Source organism: Petaurus breviceps, unplaced genomic scaffold (assembly GCF_028583685.1).
Source record: "Petaurus breviceps papuanus isolate PSGF00001 unplaced genomic scaffold, PetGlider_PUasm1.0 90779, whole genome shotgun sequence".
Classification (NCBI taxonomy): domain Eukaryota; kingdom Metazoa; phylum Chordata; class Mammalia; order Diprotodontia; family Petauridae; genus Petaurus; species Petaurus breviceps.
Genome location: NW_027187344.1, coordinates 4,185,278 through 4,200,449, shown reverse-complemented (window position 1 = coordinate 4,200,449; position 15,172 = coordinate 4,185,278). Strand labels below are relative to the sequence as shown.

At 41.4% G+C, this 15,172-nt stretch overlaps 1 protein-coding gene across 2 annotated transcripts in view; it reads right to left on the bottom strand.

Moving 5' to 3' along the window:
* SARDH (sarcosine dehydrogenase) overlaps positions 1-15,172 on the bottom strand; it is a 137,016-nt gene that overhangs the window by 51,680 nt on the left and 70,164 nt on the right. For both annotated transcript variants that reach the window (XM_069069240.1, XM_069069241.1), the window contains exons 16-17: positions 14,644-14,791; positions 3,127-3,220 (exon numbers count right to left, since the gene is read on the bottom strand). In XM_069069240.1, coding sequence (XP_068925341.1) covers positions 3,127-3,220; positions 14,644-14,791 — 242 coding nt within the window. The remainder of the gene's footprint in view (positions 1-3,126; positions 3,221-14,643; positions 14,792-15,172) is intronic.

Genomic DNA, 15,172 nt, shown 5'->3' with positions numbered 1-15,172 from the left:
AGAGGACACCCCAACAAGGTGGGGACAGATCTGAGCCGAGCTCCCTGGTCCACTTCTTGGAATGCATGGTGAAGAGTTTTGAAATGACCAAGCATTTTCTTGATGCCCATGACAGCAGCTGGAAGAGGGGGCTGCCTCAAAAAAGACTGTCCCCTGAGCCAGTGTGAGTGACCAGTCAGTATACCTTAAAAGAGTGACTGCCTGCCCTCCGCTGCTCTCTCTTCTGTTCAACCCAACACATCGGGATTCTAGTTAGCTTTCTCTTAGACTTTACATGGGGGTTGGAGTGAAGATGACCCCCTTTACCCATGTACATATGCAGATAAATTAATAGGAGTAATTTTTAAACTTTTCAAAGCATTTCCCTATCTATGATCTTACTTGTGCTATATAGTACACATATGAACAAAGTAGGACAAGCATTACAATCCTCTTTTAGTAGATGAAAACACTGAAACAGGTATGAGAAGTGATCATCCCTAAGTCACACAGCACATTAGGGATAAATCCAGAACTGGAACCCCGGTTCCTCATCATCAAGCCCATAATGCAACATAAATAATTCTGCTGGATGTTTTGACCATTGAGAAACAATAATCAAGAGCCTGATTTCTATTTAGTTGTGAGTTACCACAATACTTTATAATACTTTATCAATGTCAACTATTAATTATTTTTATTCAGGAATTATTATTATTAAGAAAAGAAAAAGAGACTTTTAGTGAGATTTTCATTATAAATCCATGAGGTAGGCATGTTAAGAGTTAGTGGTCCCACTGTGAGGATAAAGACACTGAGGCTAAGAGAATGGATGAGACTTTTGGATGATCCATAAGGTCAGGAAAAGTGCCCAAATAAGGACAAGAACCCAATTTTCCTGATTCCAAACCTGGTACATGAAAACTCATTCCTGTGATCTGGCCAGTGCAGAGCCCCAGGTATGCTGTTCTGACACCATTTGTGTGTATCTGGGGGAGAGTAGGGAGCAGATTGTGAGTTATTGGCTCTGCTGGGATCCAAATAGGGATGCCCCAAAGGAGTGAGCCTGGAGCTTCTTCTCCTTTCCTCACTCCATTTCCTTGAGAGGAAAGTTGGTGAGGAAATTTCCACCAAAAATGAGCTGCTCCCTCAAAGGGCAGAGACCAGCTTGAGAGAAAATCATTACCCGGCTGCTTTCAGGCCTGTTATTAGACCCAACACATACAAAGTCAGTCTGGCTCAGGAGGAAATTTCCAGCCTTTATTTTAAAAAGAGAAGTCATTTGGAGAAAAACATGATGTGGGTTTCTGGTGTGAGGCCATATCCAGCTTCAGAAATTTCCGACTCTTTCCCATTTCTATAATGTTTTCTGCTCTTGAAAAAGTATTTACAGGGGTGGCCAGGTAGCACAGCGAGTAAGAGCACCGGCTCCAGTGTTGAGAAGACCTGGAGATGGAATCCCAGGCTCAGACACTTAGCACCCACCCAGAAACACCTGGCCGTGTAACCTTGAGCAAGTTACTTAACCCCAATTGCTTAGGGGCGGCCAGGTGGCTCAGCGAGTAAGAGCACCGGCTCCAGTGTTGGGACGACCTGGGGATCAAATCCGGGCTCAGACACTCAGCACCACACCCAGAAATAACTGGCCGTGTAACCTTGAGCAAGTTACTTAACCCCGATTGCTTTAAAAAAAAAAAAAGTATTTACAGTCACTAATCTCCTGGATCCGCACCACGTTTCTGTGGGGTAGTTGGGCGGCCAATCAGCATTTATTAAGCACTTACTATGTTCCAGGCATTGGGCTAAATGCTGGGGATACAAAGAAAGGCAAAAACAAACAAATCCCAGCAAACAAAAGCTGCTCCCACAAAGTCACGCCCTAATATGCAAACAATTGTATGCATATGGACATGTGCAGGGTAGATGGGAGATGGTCTCAGAAGGGAAGGCACTAGCGGCTTCCGGACAAGGAAAAGCCTCTGGAGGAAGAGGGGATTTCAGCTGCACCTCGAAGGAAGCCAAGGAAACCAGAGGAAGAAGTGGGGAAGGAAGGATATTATACCTATCTGAGAGTTGAACAAATGTCACCTAAAGGGATTAAGCACTGATATTATCTGAATACAGATTAAAGCATTCTATTTTTCACATTCTTTTTCTTCCTTCCTTCATTCTTTCCTTCCTTCCCACCTCTTTCTGTTTCTTTCTTTCTCTTTCAATTTTTTGTTCATGTCTTCTTTTACAAAATGACTAATAATGAAAATGCTTTACATGATTGGTGTATAACCTATATGATATTGGCTTACCATCTCAGGCAGGGGAAAAGAAAGGAAAGGATAGGTTTTGGAACTCAAAACTTAGTAAAAAATTGTTTTAACACGTAATTGGGGAAAAATAAAATCTTATTAAAGGAAAAAAAGAGATCAAATTCTTTGTTCAAAGTCACTTATTAAGAGGGTATCACAGGATCATAGATGTAAAACTGGAAGGGACCTTACAGACTATCTAATCTAACATCCTTATTTTATAGATGAGGAAATTGAGGCCCAGAGAGGTGTAATGGTTTTCCAAAGGTCATATAGCTAATTAATGATGTAGATAGGATTTGAAACGAGGTTCTCTGATTCCAAATGCAGTTTCCATTATACAGCAACCTTAGTCTCCTGACTCAGTTACAGCATTCTTTGCACTCTACTGTCCAGCCTTGGGTGAATTTCACCTGAGTATTTCTTCCTGTAGGGTTGATGGTGATAAGGAGATTTCTGATCTTTCCTTTTCCCCCTTCCTCCATTCTCTCTCTATCACCAAGGGTTCCCAAGTCCCCAGGATGGAGGTTCAGAGACAGGGTCATTTCCAGATGAAATTGCAATGTTTGCCCTGTTCTCTCTATTTCAATGCCATCACATCATGTCCCAGGCACATAGTTTGTTGCTGCCATGACAATTGTCAATGTACCTCCTATCGCCCATTGAAATTGAAATTGCCCTTTATCCATCCCGTCCCATGGGGGCAGGCCCATGGTGTCTTCTATAGAAACAGTCAGAGAAACTAATCTGTGCCCACCAGATAATCGAAGAGTACTTGTTTAATGCCAGCTATTTACAAGGTGTGTGCAAGGCATTAACTGGATGGAGAACATTTGGTACATACCAGGTGCCCAGCAGCTTTCACCAGCTTGTGAGTGGAAAAGGGAAAGGCCTCGTTGCTCAAGTCTGTCTCAAGCACCTCCTGAAGGACTGCCCGGCTGCAAGGAACAAAACTCTAGTTTTAGTGTGCATAGTAATAGAGACAGAATCAAGAAATATTAGGACTGAAAGGGACCTTAGGATACAGAATGTTAAGACCAGACAGGACTTTGGGATGGAAATCAGTCAAAAAAATCTCTATCAAGTACCTACTATGTGCCAGGTATTATGCTAAGTGCTGTGCTAATATAAAGTATTAAAGCTAGGCAGGACCTTCAAATATGGAAGGGAATTTAGAATGTAGAATATTAGACCTAGAAGAACATAAGAGATCAGCTAATGTTAACTTTTTTATCTTATAGAAGGCCAAAGGTCAAATTAGCAAATTAAGGGGAGAACCAGAACTAGAAACCAAACTTACTTTTTCTTATTTCTAGCCCAATTCTTCTTCCACTATACCAACAGTAGTCTTCAAATTCCATATTTGTTCTTGAGTTCCTAGAATTTATTTACTCTTACTGCCACCTAGATATTTGTTCCTCTTCAAAGACTTGCTCATCAGAATACAAATTCTCATAGCAAAAGACTGTATACCACAGCTTAGGAGCTGCAATCAGTTCCTTGGAGTTTTCAAATCCATGTATTACCCCACAGAAAACAGATTTTGAGATGGAAGGAACTTCAGGTCCTATCTAGTTCAACTTACTTCATTTTTTCAAGGAGAAAACTGAGACCCAGAGAGTTTAAGGGACTTGCCAAGGTCAAGTAGGTAGTAAGTGGCAGAGATAGCAATTAAAGACAAACTCTTTCCCACACATCCCCATCTCTGTGATCCCCATCAGATCCTCAAGATGCTTCAACTTTGCCAGTGATTGGGCTGTACCTTCTCCCTGTCACTCATCAACATTCCTTCTTCAGTTTCACATGACTCTTAAGAGAATGAAACTCCTATTATTCTGGGCTCTCTGTTTTATATTCTATTTTTTATTTTTTATATCTATATTATTATATAAATATAAAATATATAATAATTGCTATATATTTTCTATCTAATTGGCAATTCAGTTGTTTTAGTCATGTTCAACTCTTTGTGATACCATTTGGGGTTTTCTTGGCAACAATATTGAAGTAGTTTGCCATTTTCTTCTCCTCCTTTTATAGATGAGGAACTGAGGCAAACAGGGTTAAGTGACATGCCCAGGATCACACAGTTAGTAAGCATCTGAGACTGGATTTGATGAGTCTTCCTGACTCCAATCCCAGTACTTTATCCAATGCACCACTGAGCTAGCCATTCAATTTTATAGGCCTTCCCTTCTGTTGTCCAATTCAACCATGGAGATTGTAAAAAGTAAAGACAAGCATATTGTCTTCAGTATGGCAAAAGTTATTGGCTGCAAGCCCCAACTATCTAGACCCTTCCTTTAGTGAACAGAAACTCATTTATTTATTTAATTTCAATTTATTTGTTTCACATATTAATGTATGTAAGTATATATGTATTTATGCTGTGCTCAGATTTTCTGAGTAAGAGGTAGGTTGTATGAAAACAAGCTGATTATAAGGAATCTGGTCCAAAAAGTAGCTCCTAAATGATGCTTAGGCCAATTTCCTACAATTTTGCCCAATCCTTATTTCTAATGCTATACAACAAAAATCTATAGAATGATAACCCTGAGGTCCTGCATCAGCAAAGGCAGTGCGAATTGTATTCCCCAGATTGAACTCCCTCAGAGAAAGTGGATGGAGATATTCAAAGACAAGAGTTAAAATAATTTGGGGGGGGGTTAACTTCTAATTGGCCAGAAAACAAGATGAAAGAGAATACTGCAGCATTTTGGCTGATCAATGTTTGAATTTCACTTGGAATAAGTACTACAGACAAACCTAAACCATAAATAACAAGAGCTCATTTGATTTACTACTAACTTAGAGCGTGGTCCCTGGAAAGACGACCTACTGGAAATTATGCCCTACTCAGATACTTTTTATTTGACCAGAATGTTGATGATGGTGGTGGTGGTGGTGATGGTGATGATGGTAAAGAAGAAGAAGAAAAATAGGATGATGAAAATGATGATAATAACATCTAGCTGCTTCCAAGCCCCTGGCCAAGCTTCAACCTGGCCATGTAACTAGAGTGCTATCTCACTCACCTCTACTGCTGCTTCTGCTACTGGAATCCCCACGTTAGGGTTGGGCTGTCCTGACTGGTAAGAGCTCACTACATCTAGCCATCTCTAGACTTCCAGCCATCTTCCTGTCATGCTTCCACATACATCCCCCCAACTCTTTTCAGCCCTTGCTCTGAAGGTGGTAATCATATCAATACTACCATCATTTCTGGAAAGTATGTGTTAATTGACTTACCTTATGTCTCCACTCACCATCCCTGTGACTTCCCAGATCAAATACCTCCCCAAGATACTATTCTTCCATATATGTTGTCTTCCTCAATTAACATATGATATAAGTTCTTTCCAGGTAGGGATTTCCTTTTTTTCTTTTGTATTTTTATCCCCATTCTATAGCATAGTAGGGCTTAAAAGGGGCTTAGTTAAGTTCCATAAGGGTTTAATAAATGCTTTTTCATTCATTCATTAGACGATCCATTTACTCAGTAACAAGGATGATAATAATTGACATTTATGTAATGCTTTAAAGTTTCCAAAATTCTTTCCATACACAGAGTATCACCTTAAAACTACACTAAAACTTTTGGGGTACCCCACATTATCTCAGTAATATCTTAAAGTTACCCCATGGGATAGATAGTAAGGTATAATTATCCCTATTTTGCATATAAAGAAACTGAGACGAATTGTTCATAACTTCATAGCTGGTAAGTATCAGAGAAATACTTAGACACTGGTCTTCCCAAAAGGCAGAAGTAAGAGAAATGAGTAGAACTTGTGAAGAAGCAAACTTGGGCTTGATGTCAAGACAAACATGTTATCAATTAGAGATCCCCAAATGGGGAATGGGCTGTCTTGGGAGGTATGGTCCTTACTCATGGAGGTCTTTAAGCGGAAGCTTAAATAACCACTTCTCAGAGAATGTGACAGTATAGTAGGCATTGCTTCCAGGTATGGACTGGATGAAGTGGCTGCTGCCGTGTCTTCCACCCCTGAGAGGAAGACCTGCTGGAAGCACAACATCCGTGATTCTGTCTGTGTGGTACAGCGGGAAGAATCTGAATTGGGAGTTTAATGATCTGAATTCCAATCCCAGTTCTTCCACTCACTCCTTGCATGATGAAGGGAAAGTTATTAATCCTACCTAGAGGGGACTCAGTTTCCTCAACCACAGAACAAGGAGGCTGGACTACATGACTTCTAAGTTAGCTTCTAACTATAGCTTTGTCAGGACTATCTGAGTTCAAATCTAGCTGGAGATGCTCACTCTGTGACTCTGAACAAGTCACTTTAACCTCTCTTTGCCTCAGTTTTCTCAACCATAAAATGGAGATGATAATAGCACTTACTTCACAGGGATGTTTTGAGGACCAAATGAGATATTTCACACAATGAAATGGCACACAGTAGGTACTTACTAAATGCTTGTTCCTTTCCCCCTTATAATTCCTGACCCAAGTCCAGTACTCTAACTACCATGCCATACTTCCTCTCTCTAAGCTCTCTTGCTCTTCAGAGTGATAGGAAGCACCTCATAACCCCCCAACTAAAGATGTACTGGAAACCAAGAGGGAGATAGAAACTGGCTGTTCATTAGGAGGCTTTAGAATGACTGGGCCTTTCTCTGTAGCTTGGCTTTGTAATGGGAGGTCGATGCTGCTCAGACTAGCTTTCTAAACCCATCCCTAGGGGTGAGCTCTCTGCCTGGGGGTGTGGCTGTGAGGAGGGTGGCCACTATGAAAACCTAGCTCCAGGAACACTAGTAGCTGATAAAGGGCTGCTCTCCCTGGTGCTGAGATAGCTAACTGTCCTCCCAGCACTGTTGCTGCTCAGACCTTTGAGATCTATAAATGTTCCCTTATGCAACAATGCACTCCAGGCAAAGCTTTCATATACACATGGCGCATGGATGGACACACACGCAAGCACACACATGTGGAAGAGGTATATTTAGCTCTGCATCCTGGAATTCTAGAGTCCAAAGCAGTTTGATCCTTGATGTAGAAGGAGAGACTGGTGTAACTAATGGATCTCCCTACTTATCCTTCCATGGCAAAGAAATGAGGGAGTTGGAGTAGGGGTGGGAGGGAGACTGGCAAAGATTCTGAAATGAAAAGAAAGGATGACCTCTTCTCTTCTCTTCCCCTGTGAGTCACCCATTCTTGCCTTTAGCAAAGGTTGGAAAGCTGCTGTCTAATGTCAAGTGTTTAAAAGGCAGTTCACTTTAGTCCTGGACAACTATTCAGAGGAAGATTAGTAATTAACAGTTCCTAGGGGCCAATTTGGAGCTGATACCAGTAGTCATATCCTTACAATGAGACAGCTTCATGTGAAACAGTCTCACTAGGGAAATAGAACCATAGCCGATTAGATCTGGAAGAGACCAAGAAGGCCATCTGGAAGACCTTATTTTACAGTGGGGGAAATGGAGTTTTAGAAAAGAGGAAATGAAGGGGAAGCTCAATGGCACAGTGACTCTAGAGTCAGGAAGATCTGAGTTCAAATCAGGTCTCAGACATTTACTAGCTGTGTAACCCTGGGAAAGTCATTTATCTAATTGCCTCAAAAAAAAAAAGGGGGAAGTTATTTGTCCAAGGTCAGCAAATGACTTATTAGCAAAGTTAGAATTAAGACCCAACTCCCTGTATTCCTAAAGAAGAGCTATCTAATCTACCAAGGAGATTAGAAAAGCTTCCTTGTGCTAGTGACAGGAGGGACAGAATGCGATTCAAATCCAGATTCAATTAAAACTTACAAATTTAGTCAATACTTCCTATGTGCATAACACTGTTTGATACCACTGGGGGTTGTGTATATCTGTATAAAATATAAGACAATTCCTTGTTCTCAGGAAGTTTACAATCTTACAGAAGTGTTTCTCTCTCCCTCCTTCCCTCCCTTTTTCACTCCCTCTTTCTCTCCCTCCCCCCCCTCTCTCTGTCTCTCTCTCACTCACCCAAAAGTCCTATTGGAGTTGAGAGAAGAGAGGAATCAACAGAACACCTTAAATCATTAATTTTCCATCATCCTGATGGTGGTATTTCATGAGAAGGAAAGTGTAGGTCAGAGGTGGTAGCTGAGAGAGAAAAGCCTGGCATGACAACTGGAAAATTAGAAGATGAAAATGCTCAGGGCTTGAAAATCAGCCAATCAACCAGCACTTATCAAATACCTACTGTTTACAGGATCTATTCCAAGTGCTGAGATGGATACAAAGAGCCACCCGACTACTTATGTGACCTTGAGTATTCATTTCACTCCCTTTGGCCTCAGTTTCCTCATATGCAAAATGAAAAAGTGGGACTAGATGGTCTCTAAAGTCCCTTCCATATTATTCTATGAACCTTTGGGAAGTTTCTAGTCTAGTTGGTTTGATGTAAAGGAGAAATTCTCGAAGTTTTTTTAAACTAAAATTGAGTAGATTCATGGCAGAAAAAGTTAAGAAATCATGATTGAATAAGATGAACTTTTCTTCTTCTTTCTAGCTTATCAGGTATGCTTGCCTCTTGCCTGGAGCTGGTTATAAATGAAGTCCAGCATATCCCACTCATAAGGCACTGACTGCAACTTGGTTAGATTAATGTTTCCTACATGTTCACCTAGCTCTCCCCATCCTACCCCAATTCAAAGCAGAGCAACAGAACCCTGCAGCTCCCTCCCCCTGTCACCCTGACTCTCTACTCTTACCTCTCTGGTGCTAAAAATAACACTCTTGAGAATAAGCTGACACTCCCTGTCAAAAGACTCCATTTGAATGCTGCCTCAAGTCCCAGGAAGCTGGCAGATTCTTCCCTGTAGGGCTGAACAAATTACAGATGCTCTCTCTGCTCTGAATCCCAGAGCCATAGAATTGCAGAATCTGAGATTGAGAAGCAACTTCAGAGGTCATTGAGTCCAATCTCCTGTCCAATGCAGGAACCCCTTCTAAAATATCCCTCTGATCATTCAGATTCCAATGGCCTCTAAGAGCACAGGAATTCACTCATGTCCTGAAGCAGTTCATATCATTCATTCACTCACCTCCTGAAGAAGTCCATAGCATTCTTAGACAGTTCTCATTGGCAGGAGAGTTCTCCTTATAATTTGCAACAATCTGCCTTCTTCTGGCTTTCTCCCAGCAATTCTAGGTCATATCAAGCTTGTCCCATAGTACTTATTTACAGGCTTAGTGTAGGTCACCCACAAGGGAGATGGCAAAGATACTTTCTATAAACCTCTTCCACCCCAAATCTCAAAAGATAGGAATTATCCACCAGAGAGAGTGATTACAGCTGAGTCCATAAGATAAGAAATCAGACCTCCCTGTCCAAGATAAAGACACCATGAATTAACAATGGAGAATCTTAATACTTAATGCCCATCTCCCACCTGACTTCATTACAACTGACTTAGTCAACACAAGCATACTTAATTGTAACTGGTAGTCATGGCATTGTAGCATCTCCTGTGGCTTCAGTGACTCTGTCCTAATCCTCCCCACACCCCATCCCCAATTCTCCTCTCTGGAAGATATGACAAACACTGATTCTTTCCAGCTATGTAAAGGAAAGGAAGAGAGGGGAAGGAAGATCAAGTGGACTAAAAAATTGTCAGTGCAGACATCTGTTCTCAGAACCATTTGGATATGGGAAACAAAGCATTGAATCTGAAAAAAAGGGGCACTGAAAAAAATTAACTCTGGCCATCTCTTATCTTCTGAAAGTTTACTCAGAGCAAGAACCCAGGCTGTCAAATCCCAATAAACCCTAAATGTGAAGAAGCTATGATCATGAGCAGTCCAGCCTCAGAGGCTCTGTACACCAGTGTGGAAAAGGGAGGAAACCAAAGAATGAAATCAGGGATGGAGAATATAAGAAAAAAGCTGAAACATTAAAGATACCAAGAGAAAAGCTTAAAGAAAAGTTCAACCTACAAGTAGATACAACAGAGAGAATCCTGAAAACAGAAGGAAGAATACATAAAACCTCCAAAAAGAACCAGAACACCTTAATAAACTATTATAACATGAAGGAAAGGGAACCCATAGTGTCTAATGAAAGGCAGAATCTCATGGATTCCCCAGAGAGCATGGAACAACAGCAAGAAACTCTAAAATAGTTCAAAAGAAAAATTAAAATTCACAAAATAAAGAAATAAGAATGAATTTAGGTCAGCAACTAGAGCTGATGGGGTACAGGCTCTGGGAAACCCCTTGAACTCTGAATCCTCCCATTTGATGAGGCATTTGCCTGAGGCCATAAGCCTTTCATTATAGCTAGGCCCAAATCTCTGTTACTCTTAACCTAGCCTAGCCCTCCATTGCCCAACTACTTCCTACCCTTGATCCTCTCAAAATATCTGAACCCAAATCTGTTACCCTTAAACTAGCCGAGCCCTCCATTGGCTGTCATCTCCAGGTAGCTTTTAGCTACTTCCCACCTTTAATCCCTTTACTGGAGTCTGACATCAATTCAAAAGATCCTCCTTAGAGTCCTCCTTAAGACCCTCCCCAAACTCCTCCTCTAGACCATCCCTAAATCCTCCCACAATCTTTCAGTATATAAGATCCATCTTGCCTCCATGATGGGGCTGAGAATTCAATCTAGGGCAGACTTACTCTGTGTCAGATTATTGTGGCATGCTCGCCAATACAAGCTTCACATATACTTAGGCTCCTTAAGAGTCTACCCATTAAGGTGTAAGGGTTAGGGGATTTAAAGATCTTCCATGCCCCGTTGGACTTGCTGACGTAGCAGGAAGGGGCGGAGCAAGAGGAAGCGGAAGCCAAGCTAGCGTTCCTTCGGTGGCTGGCGGTGGTGGTGACGGCGGCAGCAGCAGAGGCAGTGGCAGCTCGAAGCCCTTTTTGAGTTAGAACTGCTAAGGACTTTCTGCTAAGGACTCCCGCTGAGGACTGCCAGGGGCCGGAGCTGCTGGGAGCGCGCTTCCAGGACGCTGGGTGGTTGCTGTGCGTGGGGAGAGGAGGACCTTTGCCTGAGGTAGCCTGTTCTGTTTTAAAGGCTTGAAAATGTGGGTGCTTTCTACTTTATCTACCTGTGCCAATGTCATAACTACTCTGATGGCTTTCACTTTCTGGTTTTGGGACTCAGTCTTTTGGTATCTTAATAAATTTTCTAGTTTATTTCCTCATATGGCAAACATGACGTATTTTCTAATGGATAATTATATCAGCATATTTGTAATCTCTATAGGCATTGTGAATATGGCATTGCTGATACATAAGGTGAATCTTTAATAAACTTTGCTTTACTTTGGCTGAGAGAAGACTTGAGTAGAATTCCTTTGGCAGGCCCCAGCATGTTGATATTTTGAGGTCTTGAGCACCCCTAAACCCTAAACCTCAACAGAGCTTTCAGTGAAAAATTTTAAAACGATGGGCAGAATAGGAAAAATAAAGTTTGTGATGATGAATATTTCTAATGCAGTTTGGGGTACTGGGAACCCCAAAATGTAAGGGTACAGGGTGGCAGCCACCTGGAATGAATTCACACACTCAAGCCTTCTTTCAGTCAAAGTAGTAAGACTTATTTTAACACTAATAGCTCTGATGAGATTTCTAGTGAATCTGCAACTTACTGAGGATAAGACTAATACTTAACAGACAAAAAAAAGGACTTGTGAAAAGATCTGGATAGGATTAAAGAGTGGCAAATAGCCTGGGGTGGGCCAGGTAAACCAGTGAAAGGAGTTAAGTGGTCTTCGGTGGGTCAAGAGTCACTGTGAAAGAATTATCAAGCATCTACCGGTGCTTGGCTAGGCCAAATGCCTTGGGCTAGATGCCAATGATCTGGGTTCCACCAAAATATGTGGGAAAATTCAGGGACTGAGCTGTTTTCAAAGACCCAGTCTTTTCCTTTTAGAGGTCTGGATTCTATCACCCCATCTTTGGCATCTGGCACATCCACTTGACAGTCCTCTCACGGTGGCTCTTGACTCACCCCAGACCACTATAATGTTAATTGGATTTAAGATCTTCCCACCCTATGAAGGGGCTTGCTTGTAGGAAACATTCCACACTTTTTGCTAATTTCTAATTAGACACTGAGTCACAGGGTTGTGATGCCTTCTAGCTCTGAGAAGTATATATATATATATATATATATATATATATATATATATATATATATATATATATATATATACTTTAGTTGGTATTTTGCTTTGGGGGCTCACTTATGAGAAGTATCTTATGATTCCCTGGTCGAGATTCTGAGTAATCATATGTTCAGAGCCCCCAGACTGCTCAGATGTAAGGGCTCTCTCAATCCAGGGATCTATGTAAAGTTTACAACAATATTGCTTTGATTCAGGCAGTCAAAGCCCTGTCTGTTGGTCTATATTTCTCTGCTTGTATTTTCTCTGAAGTCCAGGGTGCTAACTTTCCCCCTGAACTAATGAATGTAATTAAAAAGATTGTTGACCCCTTAAACAGCTATCCTTCCTAATAAAGCATATCTAAGAACCTGAGCTAGCAGTCATCCTGGGTATGCCAATGTGGTTGTTCCTACAACCACTTAATTCCTACCACTCCTTAATCCCATCCGGATCTTTTCACTATCCTTTTTTTGTATATAAGTATCAGTCTTACCCCCAGTAAACTACAGATTCACTAGGAATCTCACCCTGACTATTGGTGTTACAATAAACCTTGCTACTCTGACTGAAAGAAGGCTTGAATGTGTGAACTCATTCCAGGTGGATGCCATCCTGTACCCTTACATTTCAGGGTTCCCAGAACCCCAAACCACACAAATTCCAAACAAATATAAGCTATGAGAGAAAACAACAGCTATGGAACTCAAAAATACTAAAGTAGCTGAAACTAAGTGATCTCTGAGGCTCCTTCTAACACTAAATTGATGATCCTAGAAACCTATGAACCTAATTAGAAATGCCCTGAGGGCTTAAACAACATTTTGTATTTCTCTGTCTACCCTTACAATCCTTTACATTTTTTTTGGTTTTTGTTGTTCAGATCTGGGATTTCATCAGCATATGAAGACACCTGCTGAGATAATCCCCTAAACCAATGCAGATATAGTTTCCTGGGGGGCAGTAAGGTGGGCAACTAGGTGGCCCTATGAGTCAGGAAGCCCTAGGTTCAAATTCAGTCTCAGATACTTACTAGCTGTATGACCCTGGATAAGTCACTTAACCTTGTTTGCCTCAGTTTCCTCATCTGTAAAATGAGCTGGAGAAAGAAATGTCAAATCGCTCTAGCATCTTTGCCAAGAAAACTCCAAATGGGGTCACAAATATTGGACATGACTGAAAAAACTGAACAACAACAAAAAGGTGATATTTTTTGCCCAGGGTCACATAGAATATGTTAGACATAAAACTTGAACACAGGTCTTTCTGACTTCCAGGACTGACTCTCTATCCATTGTGCTATGCTACCTTGCCTATTATAGAAGCATTTAAATAACACTTTTTGCTGGAATAGCAAACATTTTCTTGGAGTTTAGGACTAGAAAACTAACAAGAAAAGGAGCATGGATCTCAAAAGTCAGCTTGACTAAAATGAAGGACAATCACCTTTCTCCCTTCCATCTCCCTAAACAATCCCAGTTTAAACAGTCAGATTCTGAACACTTTGCAGGAGCATTCACCCTTCCTGTGGGTGAAGAGCTATTATTAGGGTAGATTTTATGGAGCAGATACTTTAGTTACAAATGCCCAGGACAGAAGAGGAAAAGGAAAAGACTAAACTTTGAGATGGATCAGAATGATTTTACCTAATGGTGGGATTTTGATGCATTAAAACCTATACACACACGTGTATTCCAAATGTGTAACATAGAAAGGGGGTGCATTGTGAATGGAACGTCAAGGGCTTAGACTAAGTGAGTTCTGTCTCAGGACACTGATGGGAAGTGGGCTTAAATATTTGATGTTTTCTGTAAAGGCAGAAAAAAATAGTAGCTAGGGTAGGCTGCTGGGGGCAGGGGGATCTAGAGAGCATCTAGGGACCTTTTACCCTCTTCAACCCTTCTGGCACAATTAAAAAACTCCTTTCTAACCCAGGGAAACCTTTTGTCTTCTTTCTTTCTCTTCCTCTGTTGCTCATCTTCCTGCCACCTCAAGTCAGTTTCCATCAATCTTCCCTGAGCACATCTCCTTTCTGCCATGATTTTAGCTAGTTACAGGAAAAATTCCTTTACTTCTGCCTCTCTTTCTCTTTGCTTCCTGCCCTGGAGAGGCCTAGAAAGACCCTTTAGCTGTCTAAGGGGGAGAATAGTAACAAGAGATAAAGGGATGGGTTTCTGAAAGGCATGAGGTCAGTGACTGTTTTTGATTGTCAGGGTTAAAAGCCCCACAAATGGCCGCGTTTCAAGGATAAATCTTACCTGTTAGGTCCCTGGACACTAATTGTCCCCATGTCCTCCGTACAGTCAATGAGTTGGCAATTGAACTTCTTGTCCTGAAGCACAGTGGTGATGTGGGACCAATTGTACTGCGCTACTGCTCCCCCCACAGCCAGGTAATAGGCATCCCCTGGGAGAGAGGGTGCAGTTTGAGCTTAGTAAAATCGACAGCAGTGGGAAAAGCAGAAATAGCAGGAAAGCCATCCTTGGAGTTGCCATTGACTCTTCCCATCCCCGGATGCTCTGCTGTCCCCAGCCAGTCTTCTACATCTAACAAGCTGCCAATTCTTATCAGTTCTGCCTACCAAAGTACTCTCATATCATTTACCTTCTCTTTATTATACCACCACCACCACTCTAGTCCAGTCCTTCTTCACCTATTGCAGTAATCTCTAATTAGTCTTTCTTCTAGTTTTTCCCAATCCATCCTTCATCCAGATACTAAAATAATCTTCCTAAGGCATAATTTTGACCATGTCACTCCTCTGCTCAAAAACCTTTAATGGCTCCC